Here is a 22,734-nt window from a genome sequence, read left to right as displayed (position 1 = left end):
GCGTAACTGAAAACAAAAATCAATATAGGTAATTTGCAATTTTTCCCACCATTTTTCCCATCAAAAAGTCATACATACACCAAAATGGTATTAATATAAAGTACAGATTGTCCCGGAACAAATGACTCCTCACACAGCCCTGTAGACGTAACTATAAAAAGTCTGAATATGGCGATGAAAGGAAAAAATGATTTTTTTTCCAGTTATTTTTTTTTCAATATTAAAAACAAAAGAATAACTACCGTATATAAATGTGGTATCTTTGTAATCATGACCCATTGAACGAAGGGAACAGGTTAATTTTACCGCATAGTGAATGCTGTAAAAACAAAACCCATAAGGCCTCATGCACACGGCCCCGGCTGTTTGTGCACCACGTCACAGATGCGGATCCATTCACTTGAATGGGTCCGCAATCTGGAAGGTGTGGTGTGAAACAGAGTTGAATGGGTTTGTATTCGTCTGCGGCATATGCAAGGATGATGCCCATGCAAATTTGGTCCCCAATTCCCGGAAAGGCCGGGCAACATGAGGCCTAAACCTGTGGCGGAATTCAATTTTTTTCCAATTCCACCATATTTGGTATTTTTTTGATGTTTACCACTACATCGTATGCAATATTAAATGGAACCATTAGAAAGTGCAACTTTCTAAAAATAAAAAAAACAAGCCCTCATATGCCTATGTGAACAGAAAGATAAAAAGGTTAAGGCCTCGGAAAGGCAGGAAGTGAAAAACAAAACCGCAAAAAAAAAAAAAATCCTTTGGGGGTGAACCTGTACTTTCCAGTAACACTCACACTCACTACACAATGTGTAGTTATGGCTCTGGGAAAGCAGAAAGTAAAAAAAGCACATATATAAAAACTACTCTGCTGTTTGTATTTTATATTTCCAATAGACTTGCAGCTAACATCTGGATTTTTTGTCTTTTTATTTTACAAAGGTGCATGTTTAAAAAAAAAAAAGGAAATTCTGTTAAAAAAATTATAAAATTATCAACAATGCTGTAAACTATGTGAACCCAGCCTAGGGGTAATTATTGTATGTCTGGGTACAATACATTTGAGTGAAAATAACGCTAAAAGCACATGTGTGAAATGCGTTTGTGTCACACATGTCAGCTTTTTGGTCAGTCTTCATTGTTTTATTATTTTTTTTCTGATTATTATTACTATTATTATTATTACTATTGTGGGCAGAGGTTAGCAGTTCCCTATGTGTTGCTTGCTGTCTGTCTATATAGGTTCCTGGCAACAGTAACATAGTAACATAGTCTATAAGGCCGAAAAATAGACATGTGTCCATCCAGTTCGGCCTGTCATCCTACAAGTTGATCCAGAGGAAGGCAAAAAAAAACTGCGAGGTAGAAGCCAATTTTCCCCACTTAGGCCTCTTTCACACGAGCACGATGGAAAGGTCCGGATGCGTTCAGGGAAACTCGCACCATTTTGCAAGCAAGTTCAGTCAGTTTTGTCTGCGATTGTGTTCAGCTCAGTTTTTCAGCGCGGGTGCAATGTGTTTTGCTGCGTTTGTCATGTGCTTGATAATAAAACAGAAGGTTTACAAACATCTCTTAGCAACCTTCAGTGAAAAACGCATTGCATCCACACTTGCATTCGGATGCAATGCGTTTTTCAGGGAAGCCCCAGTCACTTCTATGGGGCCAGGGCTGTGTGAAAAACGAAGAACATAGAACATGCTGCGTTTTTCGCGCAATACAATTGAAATGAATGAGTCGGGATGCGTTCACGTCACCATTGCACCCTAATGGAAAACTCGTTCGTGTGAAAGGGGCCTCAAGGGGAAAAAAATTCCTTCCCGACTCCAATCAGAATAACTCCCTGGATCATATAGCCTGTAATATTATTACACTCCAAAACGCCTCTTGAATTCCTTTATTGTACTCCCCATCACCACCTCCTCAGGCAGAGAGTTCCATAGTCTCCCTGCTCTTACCGTAAAGAATCCTTTTCTATGTTTGTGTACAAACCTTCTTTCCTCCAGACGCAGAGGATGTCCCCTCGTCACAGTCACAGTCCTGGGGATAAATAGTGATCTAATAGTTAACAGTGATCGGTATAAAGCGACATACAAAGTATAGATTCCATCTTCTCTGCATGTCTTCAAGTCCCCCCTGCACTGGGAATGCCTAGAACATCTGCAAGCACCGAGTTCACACTACCACATTTCTCGATGCAGTTTTTTTTTACATTCACACTGTACAGTATTGGAAACGTTAAAAGCACAGGTCACAGGCTAAACTAAAGCGAGCCAATGTCAGGATTCATTGTTTCCAGACTGCAGTCGTGCTCATGAATCCGACACAATATCTTTATTTGATGACAATGAGAGGAAAATCCCTGTGATAATAGATCAGTTCCCACTAGAGGTTTGTATAAAGAATAGACCCCACACCATGCAGAACACACGGTGAACTGATCTGCCTCTGCAGGCAGAAAGGGCCCCATCTGCTTTTTGTGCACTTTGTACGCCTATAGTTGTGCAGGGTATATATTGGCTTGCTGCTAGAAATATACTTTGACTCGCAGACCAGCAAACCAGCTAAAATGGGGAAGGTAAGATGCATTTGAGAGAATATTATTTGACCATATGCAAATTATATAATATTTCTCATTTATATGTCATGAAATAAATGCCATATATAGCTAAAGGACTTCAGATGTAAAGCAGCACTCTACAATATCCCAATCTGAATCTGTCGTTTTTGATTAAGGCCCCTTTCACTGAAGTGTATTTGCAATCCATGTATGCCCTGTATTTTTTGTACCGGAATCCGTGTATGTCATCCAGATGAACTAAAATGGTGAAGGTACGTATCCCTAAATACACATGAAAATACAGATGAAATACTAATACAGTACGAAGCAAAATAGTGATGGAAGGAAGGTGTGTGGAAACTCTGGAGATTACTGAAGCAATGCTGATGACCTACGGATGGTATATCATCTAGATTCCGTGTCACGGAGCCAGAATATGGATAAGAGGCCAAAATGGGATATATACAGGAGCTGTTCACAACACTTTGGCTCTAAGCAACAGCCTTTTGAATCCAAATTGTATATGATGTAGAAATGTCAGATTGGATGGAAGAATAACATAGCAAGAAACTTATTTTTGGATTTTGAAGACAATATGTGAAAACTGCATCTTTTCTTTAAATATTAAGTGTCATTTCAGCTATTTTGTGTGTACAGGAAGTGATATAGGTAATGTTATCCAGCTCACCTGGTCGGCGTGTAATATCCCGTGTGCACGGAGTACAGCCAGCAAGTTCCTGGGCGTAGACAGAGTGAAATAGAAAAAATGACTCTGGCACCTATTTTTCTTCCCATAAAATCTTCCTCTTTATTCAATCACATCATATGCGGTACAGTATCACAAACAAGCTGTTCACGCGTTTCGGAGACCTTCTCCTTAGTCGTAACGTAATGGGAAGAAAAATAGGTGCCGGAATCGTTTTTTCTATTTCACTACAGGAAGTGATACAAATATTTTTATTAGCAACATAGTAACATAGTACATAAGGCCCAAAAAATTGACATTTGTCTATCCTGTTCGGCCTGTCATCCTGCAAGATGATCCAGAGGAAGACAAAAAAAAAAGGAAGAAGCCAATTTTCCTCACTTTGGGGGAAAAAAAATTCCTTCCCGACTCCAATCATGCAATCAGAATAGCTCCCTGGATCAACGACCCCTCTCTAGTAGCTATAGCCTGTAATATTATTACAGTCCAGAAATACGTCCAGGCCCCTCTCTAGTAGCTATAGTCTGTAATATTATTACACTCCAGAAATACACCCCTGAGGTACCCCACTAGTGACAGTGACCCAATCTGAGTGTGTACCACTAATAACCACCCTCTGTTTTCTATCACTGAGCCAGTTACTTACCCACTTACAGACGTTTTCTCCCAGTCCGAGCATTCTCATTTTATATACTATCCTTTTATGTGGTACAGTGTCAAATGCTTTGGAGAAGTGATTTATAATATACTTAATAATATACTTTACTAGCTGAAGGACCCGGATTCGCTCAGGTATATTTAATCTATTTCAAATAAATGTGTGTGTGTGTTGTTAAAAGATATCAGCACTATCCACTATAACAGTGACCTCCACAGCCCCCCACCCCCAAACAGTGACCTCCACAGCCCCCCACCCCTTAACACTCCTCCCCCCGACAGTGCCCGTCCCTTAAAATTGGATCTTCATAGCAGCCCAACCCCTTAACTTTGACCTTTACAGCAGCCTTCCCCTTTAATAGTGGCTTTCACAGCATACCACCCCCTTGACAGTGACCTCCACAGGGGCCCGCCCCTTTAACAATGGCCTTTACTGGACCGGGGGCGTGTTCTTTTGAACAGTTCACTCTAGTTCACTTAGTCCATTCACAGTCTCCGTAGGTGTTTTGTGGTCCGCTAATTGCGGATCCACAAAACACGGACACCGGCAATGTGCGTTCCGCATTTCACGGACCACACATCGCTAGCACTATAATAGAAAATGCCTTTTCTTGTCTGCAGTTGCGGACAAGAATAGGACATGTTCTATTTTTTTCGGGAACGGAATTGAGGATCCGGAAGTGCGGATGTGGACAGCACATAGTGTGCTGTCTGCATCGGTTCTAGCCCCATTGAAAATGAATAGGTTCGCACCCATTCTGCAAAATTGCGGAACGGATCTGGACCCAAGTTGCGGATGTGAATGGACACTATGACAGCAGCACTGTACTGTCTGAGTGTGATCTGCAGGGATAAAGTCACCGTCCCCCCCACCTCTGACAGCTGACAGAAGTTTATTTTTACCTTAATTTTTCAATCCCCTTTGGCTCAGGAGTGGGGGGGGGGGGGCTAACCAGATCTGGGCGTGGCTTAGCGGGTCCTAGAAGTAGATTTTTAACTAAATTTTTTTCAATCTCAGTCGGCTGAGGAGTGGGAGGGGGAGTGGCCTAACTGGATCAGGGGCATGTCCTTTTGAACAGCAGCACTGTGCTGTCTGAGTGTGAGCTGCAGGGAGAAAGTCACTCTCCCTCCCACCCTTGCAGCTGACAGAAGTTGATTTTTACCTTAATTTTTTTCAATCCCCCTCAGCTCAGGAGTGGGAGGGGGCTAGACCTAACCAGATCATGAGCGTGGCTTAGCAGGGCCTGGGGGGGGGTTAAGTCTTTTGAGGGTGGACACATTGTGGCAAGGGGCGTGTCAGGGCTCCTTCCTACAAGAGTGACACCCCTCTGGGCACCTTACTGGCTGATTTGCATACCAAATACTGCAGTATTTACTCCATCCAAAATTCCGGAACACTTGCTGGCATTATTTTCCATTGAAATGCATTCATTCCGGATCTGGCACCAAGTTTTCTGGCAAAACATATCCAGTCTTCCGGTCTGCGCATGCGTAGACCTTTAAAAATGCAATAAAATAAATACGGCTTGCAGCGGTTTTGTGTTCAGTCCAAAAATGCTACCGAAATGAACTGATGCATACTGATACATCCTGATCAGTTTTGTTCCCATTGACAATGAATGGGGACAAAACTGATCAGTTTACTTCAGGTTTTCGAGATCCTCTGCTGGATCTAAAAACCTGAATTAAAAACACAGATGTGAAAGTAGCCTAAAAGGCTACCTTCACACTTGCGTTGTTGTTTTCTGGTTTTGAGATCGGACAGAAGATCTCAATACCGGAAAAAACGTTTCCGTTTAGTCCTCATGCATTCTAAATAGAAAGAAATCCCATCAGATTGCATCTGGATGTCTTCCGTTCCGGCAGCATTCCGTTTTGTGATTGGTCACAAAACCGTTGCAAGCTACGGTTTTGTGTCCAGTCATAAAAAAAAGTAAAAAAGAAAGGATTGCAAGTCAATGGTGACGGATCAATTTTTTTTAGGAGCCTAAAAATACTTGTCCATCACCCATTGACTTTTAATCTATTGAGTGATGGATTAATTTTTTTTCCGTTTTGATTTCACACATCCGCATCCTAACCGAACGGATGCATCCCGATGTGCAAAATTAAAATAGATCCGTTTAATTCCAGTATTGAGATCCTCTGCCGGAGTGTGAAAGTAGCCTAATACTGTTTCTCTCTCTCTTCCTGACTTTTAGTGCTAATATCTCATCTCCCCTGTATCTACCTACTGTCTCACTAAATAACTAGCCACTGGGACACACAGGGGAGATTAAGGAGAGCCAGGCTGTCAGCATCACATACAGAGGAGAGGATTTCTGAATGTGAATGCAATGTTAGTATATAAATAGGCCTTAGTCCTCTTTCACACGGGCGACATGTTTTTGGCCCGGATAAGATGCGGGTGCGTTGCAGGAGTGGAAAACATTGTAATACGTTTTACATGCGCGGGATTAAAATCGGCATGTTTGGTACCCAGACCTGAACCCGGACTTCTTCACAGAACATGGTTTTAAGGGAAAATAATAGCATTCTTAATACAGAATGCATAGTACAATAGGGCTGGAGGGATTAAAAAAAAAAATAATATAATTTAACTCCCCTTAATCCACTTGCTCGTGCAGCCCGGCTTCTCTTCTCTCTTCATCTTTGCTGTGCACAGGAAAAGAACCTTTGATGACGTCACTGCGCTCATCACATGGTCCGTCACATGATCAATCACCATGGTAAAAGATCATGTGATGGACCATGTGATGAGCGCAGTGACGTCCTCAAAGGTCCTATTCCTCAAAGAAGACGACAGAAGAGAAGTCGGGCTGCGCGAACAAGTGGATTAAGGTGAGTTAAATAATGTAAAAAATTTTTTTTACCACTCCAGCCCTATTGTACTAAGCATTCTGTATTAAGAATGCTATTATTTCCCCTTATAACCATGTTATAAGGGAAAATAATACAATCTACACAACACCTAACCCAAACTTGAACTTTTGTGAAGAAGTTCGGGTCTGGGTACCAAACATGCCGATTTTTCTCACGCGCGTGCAAAACGCATTACAATATTTTGCACTTGCGCGGAAAAAATCATGCATTTTCCCACGACGCACCCGCATCTTATCTGGGCCAAAAACATGATGCCCGTGTGAAAAAGGCCTAAGGCTTCTTTCATGCAGTGTTTGGTCAATGATTTCCATATGTGAATATTAGGCCTAGTTTACAAATCAGTGTTTTGGTCACCGCTTGAATATGTTCCAACTTTTAAAAAAACAGAAAGTGAGACATGGTTTGTGGTGCGCTTTGTGTTTTTTTTTTCCCAGTAAGGGTACTTTCACACTTGCATTTTTCTTTTCCGGCATAGAGTTCCGTCCTAGGGGCTCTATACCGGAAAAGAACTGATCAGTTTTTTCCCCATGCATTCTGAATGGAGAGCATTCCATTCAGGATGCATCAGGATGTCTTCAGTTTAGTCTTTTTGACTGATCAGGCAAAAGATAAAACCGCAGCATGCTACCGTTTTATCTCCGGCCCAAAAAACTGAAGACTTGCCTGAATGCAGGATCCGGCAATTTTTTTCCATAGGAATGTATTAGTGCCAGATCCGACATTCAAAATACCGGAATGCTGGATCCGGAATGCGCCGACCGAAAAATTGGTGAAAAAAATAAATGCCGGATCCGTTTTGCTGGATGACACCGGAAAGACGATCAGGATCCTGATCAGTCTTACAAATGCCATCAGAGGGCATACGTTTTGCCAGATCCACCAGGCAGTTCCGGCGACAGAACTGGTTTCCGGATCACTCTGGCGCAAGTGTGAAAGTAGCCTAAGCTGACCACACACTCAATCCTAGTTAGTTTCTTTTGTATATCCGCTCAGTAATACTGTTCCTTTGTGATACACTGTAATAGTATCCCTATACAGTGTGCCTATTTTGTCCCCTTCAGATTAATGATGCCCCCTTTAGTTCCCCCTTCACAGTAGTTACGCCCCCTCACAGTAAGAGTGCCCTCTTAGTGCTTACTTTACAGAAAGAATGCCTGCTCGGCAGGGGCATAGCTAAAGGCTCATGGGCCCTGGTGCAGAAGTTCAGCTTGGGCCCCCACAACCACCTTCCCTCAGTGCTTTATGGCAAGTGGCAGGGGTGCACCTAGCCTTTCTGGTGCCTGAGTCAAAAATTGAAACATCCCCCCCCCCATGCCAAATTCTCAACCTAACCCAATCCCTCCAGTCCTACTGTTAAAGGGTTAAATTGATTCAAAGATTAAAAAAAGGACTCAAACCGCAATCTTGCTCGGAGCGCAGCAGGTGTATGAGCTGCGCGGTCTCACCTATAGAACTACTGTTAAAGGATTGTCCTTTTTTTACTACTGACGACCTATCATATGATGAGGTCATTAATATCGGACCGGGAGGGGTGCCAGGAGATCAGCTGTGTAAAGAGAGGGCAGTGCTGATAGGAGAGCTGCTCTCTCTGCTCTGTTCATGTGCTCACTGCAGCAATTGCAGTGGTGAGCAGGTAAACAAAGCAGAGAAGCGACATGCACACATAGGGCTCAAAAGGGGGCTTGAGCCCCTACCCCTTTATTTTTTATGTTGTCCCATGCCCAGGGCCTGTCCAGGGTTGTCCCAAGCCGTGGGGGGGGGGGGGGGTGGCCGTCCGCCCCCAGGTGTCAGGCTGTCAGCTACAGAGGGGTACTGCCATGCCTGCATGCATGCTGGTAAGGTATAGTATTCTGAGAGAACACCGGCACTCCAGAGTGAACTGTGAGAGAGTGAGAGCTGTGGGAGGAAGGACCTTACATGACATCATCACCATGTGACCAATAACATGGCAATATTACTGGTCACATGGCTATGAAGTAATCAAAGGTCCTTTCTTTCTTCCAGGAGTGTTGCTGCAGCCTGCAGGAGAAGGGTAGGACATGTGGGTCGGCAGCACACTGCTATCACAGGCACTGGCCGACTGTCTGCAGAGTAGGAAGATCAGGGATGGCTGCTCAGCAGCGTCTGTAGAGGGGAGAGAGTTTGTGAGCGCGGGAGAGGTGGATGTGACTACTGGGGAGGGTTTTAGGATTATATACTGGGGGCTGCTGTATGAGATTATATACTGGGGGGCTGCTGTGTGGGATTATATACTGGGGGGCTGCTGTGTGGGATTATATACTGGGGGGCTGCTGTGTGGGATTATATACTGGGGGGCTGCTGTGTGGAATTATATACTGGGGGGCTGCTGTGTGGGATTATATACTGGGGGGCTGCTGTGTGGGATTATATACTGGGGGGCTGCTGTGTGGGATTATATATTGGGGGGCTGCTGTGTGGGATTATATATTGGGGGCTGCTATATGAGATTATATCCTGGGGTGCTGTATACTGGGTGCTATACTGCTCTACTGTATATTGTGGGATGCTGTAGGGATGCTGTATATTGTGGAGTGCTATACTGCTCTACTGTATACTGTGGGGTGCTATATTGTATGCTATAGAGTGCTATACTGCTCTACTGTATACTGTGGGGTGCTATATTGTATGCTATAGAGTGCTATACTGCTCTACTGTATATTGTAGGGTGCTGTATATTGTGGGGTGCTATACTGCTCTACTGTATACTGTGGGGTGCTATACTGTATGCTATACTGCATACTGTGGGGTGTTATACTATGTATTGCATACTATAGGGTGCTGTATGCTATAGGGTGCTATACTGCATACTGTGGGGTGATATATACTATAGGGTGCTATACTACATACTGTGGGGTGCTGGGGTGCACTGTAATGCTGGGGTGCACTGTAATGCTAGGGTGCACAGAGCCCCAGTCTCCTTCCTGAACTGCAGAGCCGTGCCCACTTCCAGCCCTAGGCCCAGCTGCCCAGAGCACTGATCCTGAGCCTGCTGGAGTCTTCAGAACTGTAAGTATTTACAGTCATTAACTGTAAGCTATATTATATATAGTGGTGGAGGGCGTGATTGCCTGCCAGGGGGTGGGAAGGTTGAAATTCTCGCCCAGGGTCCAATTAATATTAAAACGGCCCTGCCCAAGCCGACCTACTACAGGTGCGCCGCAAGTCCACACACGACCCCCCTCCATCCCGCCAGCGGTAGCGCAATTTATTCACCGGTACAATTTATTCTCCAGTACGCCCGCTCACCACTGCAGGGTCAGGATGACAGGGTCCTTTAAGACTAGCGCAGGGGCTGCCTGGGTAGTGGATGTGCGTGACGCACGTCTGCTATGTCACGTGACCCCCCAGCGGGATAAATGCAGGGGAGCAAGCGCCGGCCTGTGTGACTCCGTCTGCTGCCTAAGTTCCTTTAGTGCCTGTTTGCTCTCAGTGCCCGCCCTGGTGATATATTGTATATAATTTAAGTACCAGGAATAAAACAAGTATGCAAAGGGATAATAGTTGTAGTGTTTTGTCCCTTTGCATACTTTTGGTTGTAGTGCATTGTCCATTTGCATACTGGGGGTTGTAGTGATTTGTCTCTTTGCATATTGGAGTCTGTGGAGTCTTGTAAAGACATCACTCATTTTACCATAATATGTACAGTGCAACCAAAAAAGTAATATTTGTGGATTCTGTCGTGTTTACAATTACAGTATCAAAAAATTCATGAAGAACTAGGTAGGACTTCTAGAAAAGTAAGCTTTGTGGTACAAACCTTTTTTGAAATTATGTCACGTGCCCTTTCTTTTTTGCTTAAGCCCCTGCCCTTCAAAATGTCTGTGCACATCCCTGCAGAGAAGGGAGTGCTCATACGAAAAATAAAAGTGGACAACCCCTTTAAAGACATGCTTGGAAAACATTACATACAGCGCTACATAACATACAGGGTAATACAGCCCCACATATGTACTTCTTCCATCCAGTGATGTCTCCTCTGATGTAGATATTCTCTTTCCTCATCTTCTCCTTCAGACCAGACTGCCATGGTGACTTTCAGCAGCGTCTTGTCTCTGCAGAGTTTAACAGACATCTTACTTTCCTACTTTTCCATCCTCCTCCTCCTCACCTTTTCAACACTCCATTCACCCCCCCCCATCCCCAATAATATACTATAGAAACAGTCTCCCTGAAAATACTGGTACCACACAGATATTGTGCCAGTACAAAAAAAATACCCACTTACCTTTCAGATCAGACCCCCATATCAAACCCTAGATGAGACCCCCCCTATTTCCGACCAGACCCCCTTTAGACCTCTGTCAGACCCCATATCAGACCCCCATTAGACCTCATAGTCAGACCCCGCCCCAGTATCAGACCTCAGATAAGACCCTATTAGACTTCCAGACCCCCATATAAGACCCTCATTAGACCTCCAGTAGACCTCAGACCAGACCTCCAGACCCCTATTTGACCTCAAAACTCCCATATCTGACCCCTATTAGAACCCCATTAAACTTCTAGACACCCATTCAGACCCTCATTAGACCTCCAGACTCCAATAGGACCCTCATTAGACCTCCAAACCCCCAATCAACCCCCATTAGACTTCTCTAGACCCCAGTCAGACCCTTCAGACTCCCATTCAGAACATTTAGGCTCCTAATCAGACCCCCAATCAGATCCTTCAGACCCCCAATCAGATTCTTCAGACCCCCAATCAGATCTATCAGACCCCTATATCAGACCTCAGATCAGGCTATAAAATAAATAAACAAACTTACCTCTCCTGCTGTGCCGCTCCTCTTCTGGTTAGGCTGTCTCCTGGGCTCTCATCTTTTCTCAGGTCCCGCACTGCAGTCATCTGACCTCCTGCAGAGTCAGAGTGCGCTATGTAGATCCTGACGCTGCTGGCAGCCAGGACACAGCAGCACCGGCCCCAGGAAGAGCGAGCAGGAGGAAGGGTAAGTACTGTACAGCGCTTCTCTCCCCCTCCTCCTGAGAGCTTTTGTTATGGAAGTGCTCACTAGTATTCCCTTTATAAGAGGCAGTGCATCTTATAAATGGAAATATACAGCACCACAGGCAAGGGGGGCCCTCTGTGCCCCCTTGGCTTAGGGGCCCGGTCGCAACTGTGACTGCTGCGACGCCTATAGTTATGCCAGTGCCCCTTGGTGCCTCACAATAGTTATCCCTGCTTATTACCACCACCTAGTAATTATGTCTCCTTAGTGCCAGAGTAAGAAGGCCGGCCCGTCCCCTTCCCTGCTCACACCATACCCACTTTTTTTAGACCTGGCGTGACCAGGGAAAAGTCACAGATTGCAGCCCAAATTTTGCCAGGTATACGCCTTATTTATGGTTAGTAAATAGTATTATCTGTCCTTAATACTTTCCCTTCTTTTATGTTCAGCTCACCGACACCCGTCTCGCTTCACCACAGCCACCGCTGCATCCCTCCTTCGCCCGGATGAAAACATCCGGTCTGGGGGAGCAGCAAATAGCAGGTTGCAACGGAGACGAGCCTCAGTAGCGTCACCCGTGATGCTAGGGTGACTAGTTCCTGTCGCGGCCTGCTATTGGCTGTCCCACAAGCCAGTTGTTTTCCCCCGCGCTACAGGGAGATACAGCTGTGACACGAAGCGATGCGGGTGCTGGGGAGCGAGTTAAGTACAACCTCTGTGAGGGGCCCGGGCATATGGTGGAGCATTATAGAACTTGGATAATCCCTTTAAAAACAGCATATAAAACATGTGCATGTGGCTGTACCCTAAAATAGTGAAGGCAGGGGTCTGGAGTTAATTTTGATAGTAATCAGCAAAAAACAAAACAAATATGTTTACATTGAATTCTACTTTTATGTAGAGTAAGATATTAATAATTCACTTTGTATTCTTGCCAGATCATCTTTTATGAAGACAGGAACTTCCAAGGACGCTCCTATGAGTGTAACTCTGATAGCTCCAACTTACTGTCTCTTTTCAATCATTGTGGCTCAATCCGTGTTGAACACGGTAACTGGATGATCTACGAGTTTCCTAATTTCAGGGGATGTCAGTTTTTCTTGAAGAGAGGCGAATATCCTGATTTTAACCAATACCTGGGCTTTGGAGATACCATCAGATCCTGCAGAATTATTCCCCAGGTACTTTCTTGTAATTCCAGATAAAGAAAACTAAATCAACCGAACTTGTGACACAACTGCCTCTTATAATGATATTGTAGTGCTAGTCCACGTTTTTTGGTTTTGGTATTTAGCTAGGGGGTTGGAGAAAAAGACTTTTTCATATCCACAAATAATTACGTTTTTACATTTTAGAGAGCATATTGTAAAATCCTACACCCACAGCATGCTTCAATTAACAAAAATGCAATGGGACAAGAACATGCCAGGAAACTGTCTTAAAGTCCATGCACACCATCAGCATTTAATTTTTTTTTCATTTTACTCATTTTGGGCTAAAAGTCAATTTTTCAATTGGTCTTTATTAAAAAGATTCAGCCGTTCTGTCACAAAGGGTTAACCGTTTCTCTAGCTGAGTGCATCCTACTTTCACCTTGTGCTGGTTATCTAATAACCCTTATCTCTAATTACATAAAGGTCATAAACACTTATTTAAGCCACATTCTTATCTGTAAGATAAGGATTGAGCTATAATGAGTGTTTATAAGGAGCTGTAAAGCTGCCCATGCTAATTAGCTAATTGTTGACTAATATGGCTGATTTTGGCCAATCATCATTTCACAATTATGCGTGAATGACCATTTGCAATGGCAGTGAGCAGACTATTACCATAAATGTGATGTCAGGTTGGATTATGCTGGCTGTGGTTGGATGAAAATACAAGGTTATAACATGGTCATCTGCAGTTCACTTCATTGTTACTATCCTGCAGAAAAATTAGTGCCATGGATAGTTCCCCTGAAAATATCAGTACCCCACAAATAGTACCCGGTGCAATAAGTATTGGCTCCCCCCAAAAAATAGTTACAGTATGCCAAGTGTCCCTGACCCAGCAGTAATCCCCGGTATATGCCCTGAAAAATAACTGTGTAAAGTAGACACCCATCAACAGTAATAGTTCTCTCCTACATTGCCCCAATGCCATTAACAGAACTATTGCCAGGGTGCCCCATAGTAATTGTGTCTCCAAAGGTGGTGCTACTACTACTCCTCCAGAGTGTATTGGCATCATCAGAACGTGGATGCATTAGATTTGTGTCCTTCTCATGCCCTCCTGTCTCCTGACCCAGCTTACCCATGGTTTTATCTATTTGTATCTTGTGAACTGCTGGCATTGTTTATTTAAATCTTTTTATTGAATAGGTAACAAAGCCACATGTCTTTTTATATATAAAAGTAATAATATGTAGGGGTTTTCTGAGCTTTTTATATTGATGGCCCATTCTAAGAATAGGCCATCAGTATGTGATTGTTGGGAGTCTGACATCCGGCACCCCTGCTGATCAGCTGTTTGAGGAGGACGTTGCATTTATTAGTGGCCAAGCACAGTACTGTCCATTGGATAGCGGCTGTGCTTGGTATCGCACCTCAGCCCCTTGGTTATGTGACTGAAGAAGGCGATGTCACGTGGCCTAGGAAGAGGCCACGATGCTCACCGGAGTGCTGCGGCCTCTTCAAACAGCTGATCAACAGGGGTGCCCTCACCAATCACATATCGATGGCCTATTGTGAGGATAGGCTGTCAATATGAATATCTGAGAAAACCTCTATCAGGTTATATTGTTTTGGGGAGAAATTGAATATATTCTTTTTTGTATTCCACTAGCAAACATCATGCAAGCTTAGAGTCTATGAGAAAGAAGACTTCAAAGGCCAAATGATGGAATTCACAGAAGATTGTCCACAAGTTTATGAGAAATTCCGCTACCATAACATCCACTCATGCAATGTCCTTGAAGGCCATTGGATATTTTATGATGAGCCTAACTATAAGGGTCGTCAGTATTACCTGAAGCCAGGAGAATACAGGAGATGCAGTGACTGGGGTGCAGTAAACAGTAGGGTTGGCTCTTTTAGAAGAGCCACAGACTTTCAATAACACACTGAAGAATGCATTGTTGCAAATTTTCTGCTAATAAAATATACTAAGAACTAAATTTGTGCCAAAAAGATTAATATGTCATTAAAATACAGTAAGCTATACAATATTTGTCAGGCTACTTTCACACTAGCGGCAGGACGGATCCGACAGGGTGTTCACCTTGTCGGATCCATCGTACTATAATATATAGCGCAGCACGGCGAGAGGCTGCCGAACTAAAAGTACTGCATGTCTGACTTTTTAGTCCGGAGGCCTCTCGCCGTGCACTGCCATGCTGTGCTGGAGCTCTGCCTCTGTCCCCATTATAGTCAATGGGGACAGAGCGGCAGTCCGGCGGCACGGAAAAATAGCGGCAGGACGGATCCGACAGGGTGAACAGCCTGTCGGATCCGTCCTGCCGCTAGTGTGAAAGCACCCTAAAGGACACTATTACTGAATATTATTTTGGTTGACTTATTTTTGGTACATTTGTTTGCAGGATTTTTCACAACTTTTTTAAACTTAGTTTTGCGTGACCAAATGTTACCTTAAGTCCTTCCTGACATCTGCTATATATGTACGGCACAGCAGGCAAGGAGCTTCCACATTTTACAGAACATGTATGGCATAATGATTAGGCAGGCACAGGAGCTGTGCCTGATCAATCACAGCAGGGGCCTGTTTCCGACAGCTAGGCCTCTGCTCTAACTGCCAGCCAATAAATACATGTGGGCATAGTTTTCAAATTGGGGTAACTTATTTGGGGATTTCCACTCAACAAGTACCTGAGGGTCTTTGCAAATGTGATGTAGCACCTAAAAATCATTTAAGCAAGACAGACCTTCTTCCCTTCTGAGTCCTGCCATGTGCCCATACAACAGTTTACACCCACATTTATGAACCCAGTAAAACCTGCCTAACAATTTAAGGAGTATGGTATGAGTCGCAGATGGCACAAGCTGGGCACAGCATATTGGGCACTAAAATGCTTTATCTGTGGAAAACTTAGGTAGGGTACAGGTCCTCCCTAAAGAGTCCAGCCCTGTATGGAGGCTTCCCGAAAATATTAGCAATGTCTCAAATTCATAGTGGAAAGAGAACTATTTCGCTAACGACACCTTGTGGAAGTGGCTCCCTATGAGTCCAAATCTGACTTTTTAACATGCCTTGGGACATGACAACAGAAAGTAGCCTAGTCAAATATCCATCCATTAACAGCTGTTCCAGGGTGCTTGTCCCTCGTCAGTACAAAAAAGTTGGATTTTGACTATTGACTTGGAGCATTACCAATAAGTCTACTCTCCATAACATTGAGCACTTCCAGTAAGTCTCCATACTAGGCTGCTGTCTTTAGGGTCAACCAGTATCATATCCTATCTAAGGCATATCACTCAGCCAGCCAGAATCCTATTGATGAGGGAAAAGCAGCCTGAAACAACTGTCTGCAGATGGATATTTGGCTTGGCTATTTTCCCTTGTAATGTCCCAAGGCTTGTTGAAAACTTGAAAATTTCATTTTGCACAGTCCCATGCTCATTAATTTCTGTAAAATACCTGTGGTGTCAAAATACCTGCTCCCCATCGGTTGCCATGGTTACTTAGCAATTTGTAGAAGCATCATACTTACCTGCGAGCAGCGATGTCTGTGTCCGGCCGGGAGCTCCTCCTACTGCTAAGTGACAGGTCTGTGCGGTGCATTGCCTAATGATCTGTCACTTATCAGTAGGAGGAGCTCCCGGCCGGACACAGACATCGCAGCTCGCAGGTAAGTATGAAGCTTCTACAAATTGCTAAGTAACCATGGCAACCGGGACTGCAGTAGCGTCCCGGTTGCCATGGTTACCGATCGGAGCCCCAGCAATTAAACTGGGACTCCGATCGGTACTCTCCACTGCCACCAATGATGGGGGGGGGCATTTTAATTAGGAGGGGGAGGGAGGGGAGAGGGCCCACTGGCCACCAACGAGTTAACTACAGCGGAGGGAGGGGGGGCCCACTGGACACCAATGAGTTAACTACAGGGGAGGGAGGGGGGGCTGGCTACCAACAAGTTATATTTTCATATCCAGTAGAACCTGACTAATAAATTTAGGGGCATGGTGTGAGTCTCCAATGGCACAAGCTGGGCATGGCACATTAGGTACTGAAAGGCCATATATGTTGAAAAATTTAAATTTTCACTTTGCATAGTCCGCTGCTCATTAATTTCTGCAAAATACCTGTGGCATCAAAATGTTCACACCACAACTTAATCAGTACCTTGAGGGGCATATTTTCCAAAATGGGATCAATTCTCAGGGGGTCCATTTATTATTTCACGCCTGTTGTCAGCACAATCTTTGTAAATCACCACATTAGGCCTCATATGCGCATGGTGCTCTTTTAAGGGGTCGTTCACACGAACGTATTTTGCGTTCCGTATACGGACGTTTTATGCATTCCGCATACGGTCTGTATACGGAAACATTCCTTTCAACGGGTTCACAAAAGATGCGGACAGCACTCTGTGTGCTGTCCGCATCAGTTGCTATGTTCCGTGGCCCCGCAAAAATTATGAGTCCTGTCCTATCCTCGTCCATTTTGCAGACAAGAATTTCTGTAATAGGCCTCCTGTTCCGTTCTGCAAATTGAGGAAGGCACACGGGTGGCATCCGTTTTTTACGGCACGGTCGTGTGAACAAGCCCTAATTCTGAGCCCTCTTGTATGAGGGTCACATGCAGGGTGTTTCTAAAATCAGGAACCACAGCATAATAATAAAGCCTTGTGTTCGTACTAGCATACTATGGACACAGCATATTGGCCACTGAAATGGCAAACATGAGGAAAAATTTTAATTTTCACTTTGCACCATATGCTTTGGATTGATTATTTCAAAACATCCGTGGGGTTTGTACTTTTACTGAATAAACGCTTAAAAAGAAAACTTTATTATTATATTTATTAAAATAGTGGCGACCCACCACATGATAAACTTATCAGGCTAAGTCTGGAGGAATGGCTCACACCACAATTGTATGGGTACAGCCTCTGCCTCCACACTTATTGAAACAGTGTGTTTATCTGGATGTATCAGGATTTTATTCTCTCTGTGATATCCTGCCCAATTATCCAAACACACTGTGGATAATTGCTAAGTACGCTGAATACACTTATTTAGCAGGAGGCTGTGTCATTCTGTGCTGCATGCGCGCTAACAGGAGCGTGCAGCGTCCTTTACCTGCAGGCAGAGTGTCAGTTTCGATAAACAGATGGGGCGAACTGCACTCATGCCAATATAAGACTCTGCTCCTGAGGACAAATCACTGTTATAAATAGTGATATAGAAACGCGTCGAGCAGACGCACGAATAGGCAGGGACAGTCCAACATTTATGTAAATGGCGATGGGATCTAATAGGATAGGAGAAGCAGGTTATAGGGTAGAGCTTTAATAAAATAGTTCTCGCCTGCAGTGTATCCATCCTACTGTTCCATTTGCATAACTTTGCTAGTACAATGCACTGTTGCAACAAATTCAACAGTTGCAACTTGGTGTATGGCTGTTGCTATAAATTACCAAAACAAAATAAGTGTATTCAGCGTACTTAGCAATTATCCACAGTGTGTTTGGATAATTGGGCAGGATATCACAGAGAGAGTAAAATCCTGATACATCCAGATAAACACACTGTTTCAATAAGTGTGGAGGGAGAGGCTGTACCCATACAATTGTGGTGTGAGCCATTCCTCCAGACTTAGCCTGATGAGTTCATCATATGGTGGGTCGCCACTATTTTAATAAATACAATAATAAAGTTAGCTTTTTAAGCGTCTATTCAGCCAGTAGAAGTACAAACAGTATATACGCAAAATCATCTCTATAGTTAAATCCAAAACATCCATGGGGTCAAAATTCCCACAAATTCTGTGATGAGTGTGGTTTTCAAAATAGGGTTACTACTTGGGGGTTTCTTTTTTTATTTCACTTCAGAGCCTCTCCAGAGCTGTAAAAATCACAAAACTAGGCCTCATTCTCTTCTGAACCCTGCAACGTTCCCAAACAGCTTTTTATGACCACATACAGGATATTATTCTACTCAGGAGAAATGATCTAACAAAATTTGGGGTCCTTTTTCTCCCACTACAACTTACAAAACAGTTGAGACTAAAACTACATAAATTAAAATAAAATGTAAATTTTTCATTTCATGTCCCAGTTTGAAAAAATAAATTAAAAATTATTAAATTAAATTAAATTAAAAAAAATAAAAAAAATCTGTGAAACACCTTAGGGGTCAAGCCAATCTGTTCTGTCCTACTTATGTGTGAAGGTACATAGCTTGACAAACAGCTAAACCTTTCCCAGCAAACTTCGTCTTTATTGCAAGGTAAAACTGAGGAACAGAAAAATAATGCATTTACTAATGTAGTCTGACATATGACAATACACAAAATACAATATGCAAACCATGTGAAACATACCAGCGATGCTACTGTGAGCTTAGATGAAGAGGATAGATCAGCAAACTCCCATATTGTGTGGATACCCCTGTAATGGTGGTTGTGAATGACTGCCATGAGCAGGGCTGATGATGTCACTAGAGTTCATAGGCTACAAGTTATGGAAGCTGAAGTGGGTCAAACTTCTAGTGTGAAGAGCTGCAGTGTATATAAAACGGCCACTAGATGGTGCAATTACACAATGAACAGAGAATTATACATTATAAAACATATTAACTATGCATAAATGAATAACAAACTGCTGAAGACATGACACAATCACTATACCCCTAGGGAAAATCCAAAATGGGATAACTTTTTGGGGGTTTACACTATTCTGATACCTGCAAATTTGACATGACACCCAAGAACCATTCCAGTGAAATCTGCTTCCAAAAGACAAATGGCGCCCCTTCTGAACCCTGCAGTGTGCCCATACAGCAGTTTATGACCATATATAGGGTGTTAAAGGATAAAAACAGGATGCAGCGCTGCGGATTACCACAAGGATGATCGCTATAGAGACCTTTAGTTGTTGACAATAGAACAACATGTTTGAGGGACAACGTTCACAGACAACACAACGGCCATTTACCACAAGGTAACTTTAGGCCTCTTTCACAGGGGCGTCCCGGATTTGCTCCTGATGCGGGAAACCCTCGCGAGTGTGCACACAATTTCAGTCAGTTTTGACTGCGATTGCGTTGCGCTGTTCAGTTTTTATCACGCGGGTGCAATACGTTTTGTACACTAGTGATAAAAAACTGAATGTGGTACCCAGACCCAAACCCAGATTTCTTCACTGAAGTTCGGGTTCGGATTAGGTGTTCTTTAGATTTTATTATTTTCACTTAAACCATGCTTATAAGGAAAAATAATAACATTCTTAATACAGAATGCTTGCTAAAATGTGGCTTTAGGGGTTAAAAAAATATATATAATTAACTCACCTATCCTCTTGTTTGCGCAGCCAGCATCGTCTTCTTTCTTCTTATTTCAGGATCTGCAAAAGGACCTTTGATGACGTGATCACACTCACCACGTAGTGAGTGCGGTGACATCAGCGCAGGTCCTGCTGAATGAAGAAAGAAGACGATGTCGGCTGCGCGAACAAGAGAATGAGGTGAGTTAAAAAATATTTGTGGTCAAGGCTCCGGGGGGAGTGTGGAAACGAAGGAGGAGAAACTGGACGTGGTGGGACCTAACTGGCTAGTGGTGTGCCTTTAGCCATGTAACGCGGGTAGCCAAAAAAGGGGGCAAAACATGGATTAGCAGCAGTTTATTATTTGAGAATTTACAAGACCAAACTGGAAAAAGCTTTGGCGATCTCGACCCGTGGATGTGGGATGTAACGGGAGAAACATGAAGATTGCCATCGTCCCATCTTTCGTATGACGTGAGCGGGAACGCCATGTTTGGAAGCTGCGGATGCGGCCCCTATCCGGAAAGAGTGTCCGGAGATGGAGGCAGCGTGGAACCCCAGACCTGAAACTATGGAACGAATGTGCCTGATCAACTGCGCGGATGTCAGTGAAAGCACGGGGAAAGGCAGTAAGGGGCTGTGGGGAGTTCTCTCGTGGAGAGTGGAGAGTAGCTGATTGAACACTGACACTGGGCACCAAGGATTGGACGAATTGAAATACTCGATCTGTACCGGTGGACCTAGCAACCACAGAAGACCGAACGTCCACTCCAGCTCGCAGAGGCGTTATTCCCAGAGAAATAATGTTCATACGAACAGATGTATAAACCGCCTCCTACTGGTCCACAGGTCTTATAAAGGTTCACCAACCATGGAATCCAAAGCACCGGACACGAATACCTTCAAGAAGGAATAGAACAGATGGTGCAATACCCTCGGGATCTTTAAAGGTAAGAGGTTTATTGTACTTACAATTATTATATGACAAACTTGCACATAGAAATGCCCGACCCGGGTTTCGCTATTCGCTTCTTCAGGGGCTGCGATGCACTCACCGCTGCAAACACGAGTAAAATGTCTTCTACGTAGAAGACATTTTACTCGTGTTTGCAGCGGTGAGTGCATCGCAGCCCCTGAAGAAGCGAATAGCGAAACCCGGGTCGGGCATTTCTATGTGCAAGTTTGTCATATAATAATTGTAAGTACAATAAACCTCTTACCTTTAAAGATCCCGAGGGTATTGCACCATCTGTTCTATTCCTTCTTGAAGGTATTCGTGTCCGGTGCTTTGGATTCCATGGTTGGTGAACCTTTATAAGACCTGTGGACCAGTAGGAGGCGGTTTATACATCTGTTCGTATGAACATTATTTCTCTGGGAATAACGCCTCTGCGAGCTGGAGTGGACGTTCGGTCTTCTGTGGTTGCAAGGTTCAAGAACTGACATTAACTGTTTGGTAGAGCGCGGTTCCCGCACTTTCTGTTTGTAAACTCGCTTAGGAGATCGAACCTACTCCCTTAAGGGGACCGCTGCTGAGGTCCATTAACTTCACACCAGATAATATTATATAACTTTCTCTTGTACCGGTGGACCGACTTGGGAGGTTTTGGAGGAAAGTAGAGAGAAGGTGAAGTGGTCTGAACTACGACGGAGCTGACTGATTGCCGGCCCTGGGTTCTGGGTTGAGGTGCAGCAGAATTCCCCAGGCCTGAGGAACCCATAGAAGCTGAGAGGATCAGACTTCGGAAAGGGCCAAAAGGACTGCCATCTAGGGCGGCAGAAATTTTTGGGAATAAATCCCCTGTGACTGGTTGTCTGGAGGGAGTGGAAGGAGAAGAGAGCTTCTGGATGCCTCTCAAGGCCGCCTTGACTGCCTGGGAGGAAAAGAAAGAGGTATGACTGGGATGACTGATCATGTGGTGGTGCTGGATGCCCGCTAGGTAAAGTCTGATGGTGTTGTGGGACAATCGGAGCTCCTTGTGGCAGTATGCCAGGAAGGCCAGGATGAAAGAGACTCTGTCCCTGTCCCCCCTGGGGTGAAGGTGTGCAAACCGCCTGAAGGTGTTCCACCCCGTTAGATAGTTGTGGGCTGAATTGACCGAGAGTGACCTGCGGATGAGACCATGGGTTGCGGAAATGTACTCCTCTAGTCCATGATCAGGGCTTCGAACCCTGGTGGGTTGATCCCGACTCTCTGTGCTCCCGGCATGACCTGAAAAAACAAATTGAAGTTTAAACGGGACAGAGCATCGGCTGCGGTATTTTTCTTGCCCTCTATGTGCCTGCAGGTGACATGGAAATTATTCTGGAGAGACAGCCAGGTGAGCTTACGGACCAGACACATGACCTTTGGTGAGCTGGACCTACCCCTGGCGAGGATGTCGACGACTGCCTGGTTGTCGGTCATGAAGCACACCGGCCTGTTACTCCATGACTGCCCCCAGATGAGAGCGGCTGCGACTATGGGGTAGACCTCGAG

At 44.2% G+C, this 22,734-nt stretch overlaps 1 protein-coding gene across 1 annotated transcript in view; it reads left to right on the top strand.

Annotated features, from left to right (window-relative positions):
• Positions 1 to 14,872, top strand: part of LOC122945410 (gamma-crystallin 2-like) — a 67,297-nt gene extending 52,425 nt beyond the window's left edge. Inside the window, exons 2-3 of the mRNA XM_044304481.1 lie at positions 12,703 to 12,954; positions 14,600 to 14,872. Of these exons, the coding sequence (XP_044160416.1) occupies positions 12,703 to 12,954; positions 14,600 to 14,872 (525 nt within the window). The remainder of the gene's footprint in view (positions 1 to 12,702; positions 12,955 to 14,599) is intronic.
• Positions 14,873 to 22,734: the final 7,862 nt, after the last annotated feature.

This window comes from Bufo gargarizans, chromosome 8 (assembly GCF_014858855.1).
Source record: "Bufo gargarizans isolate SCDJY-AF-19 chromosome 8, ASM1485885v1, whole genome shotgun sequence".
NCBI lineage: Eukaryota > Metazoa > Chordata > Amphibia > Anura > Bufonidae > Bufo > Bufo gargarizans.
This window is presented reverse-complemented; position numbering and strand designations above follow the sequence as displayed.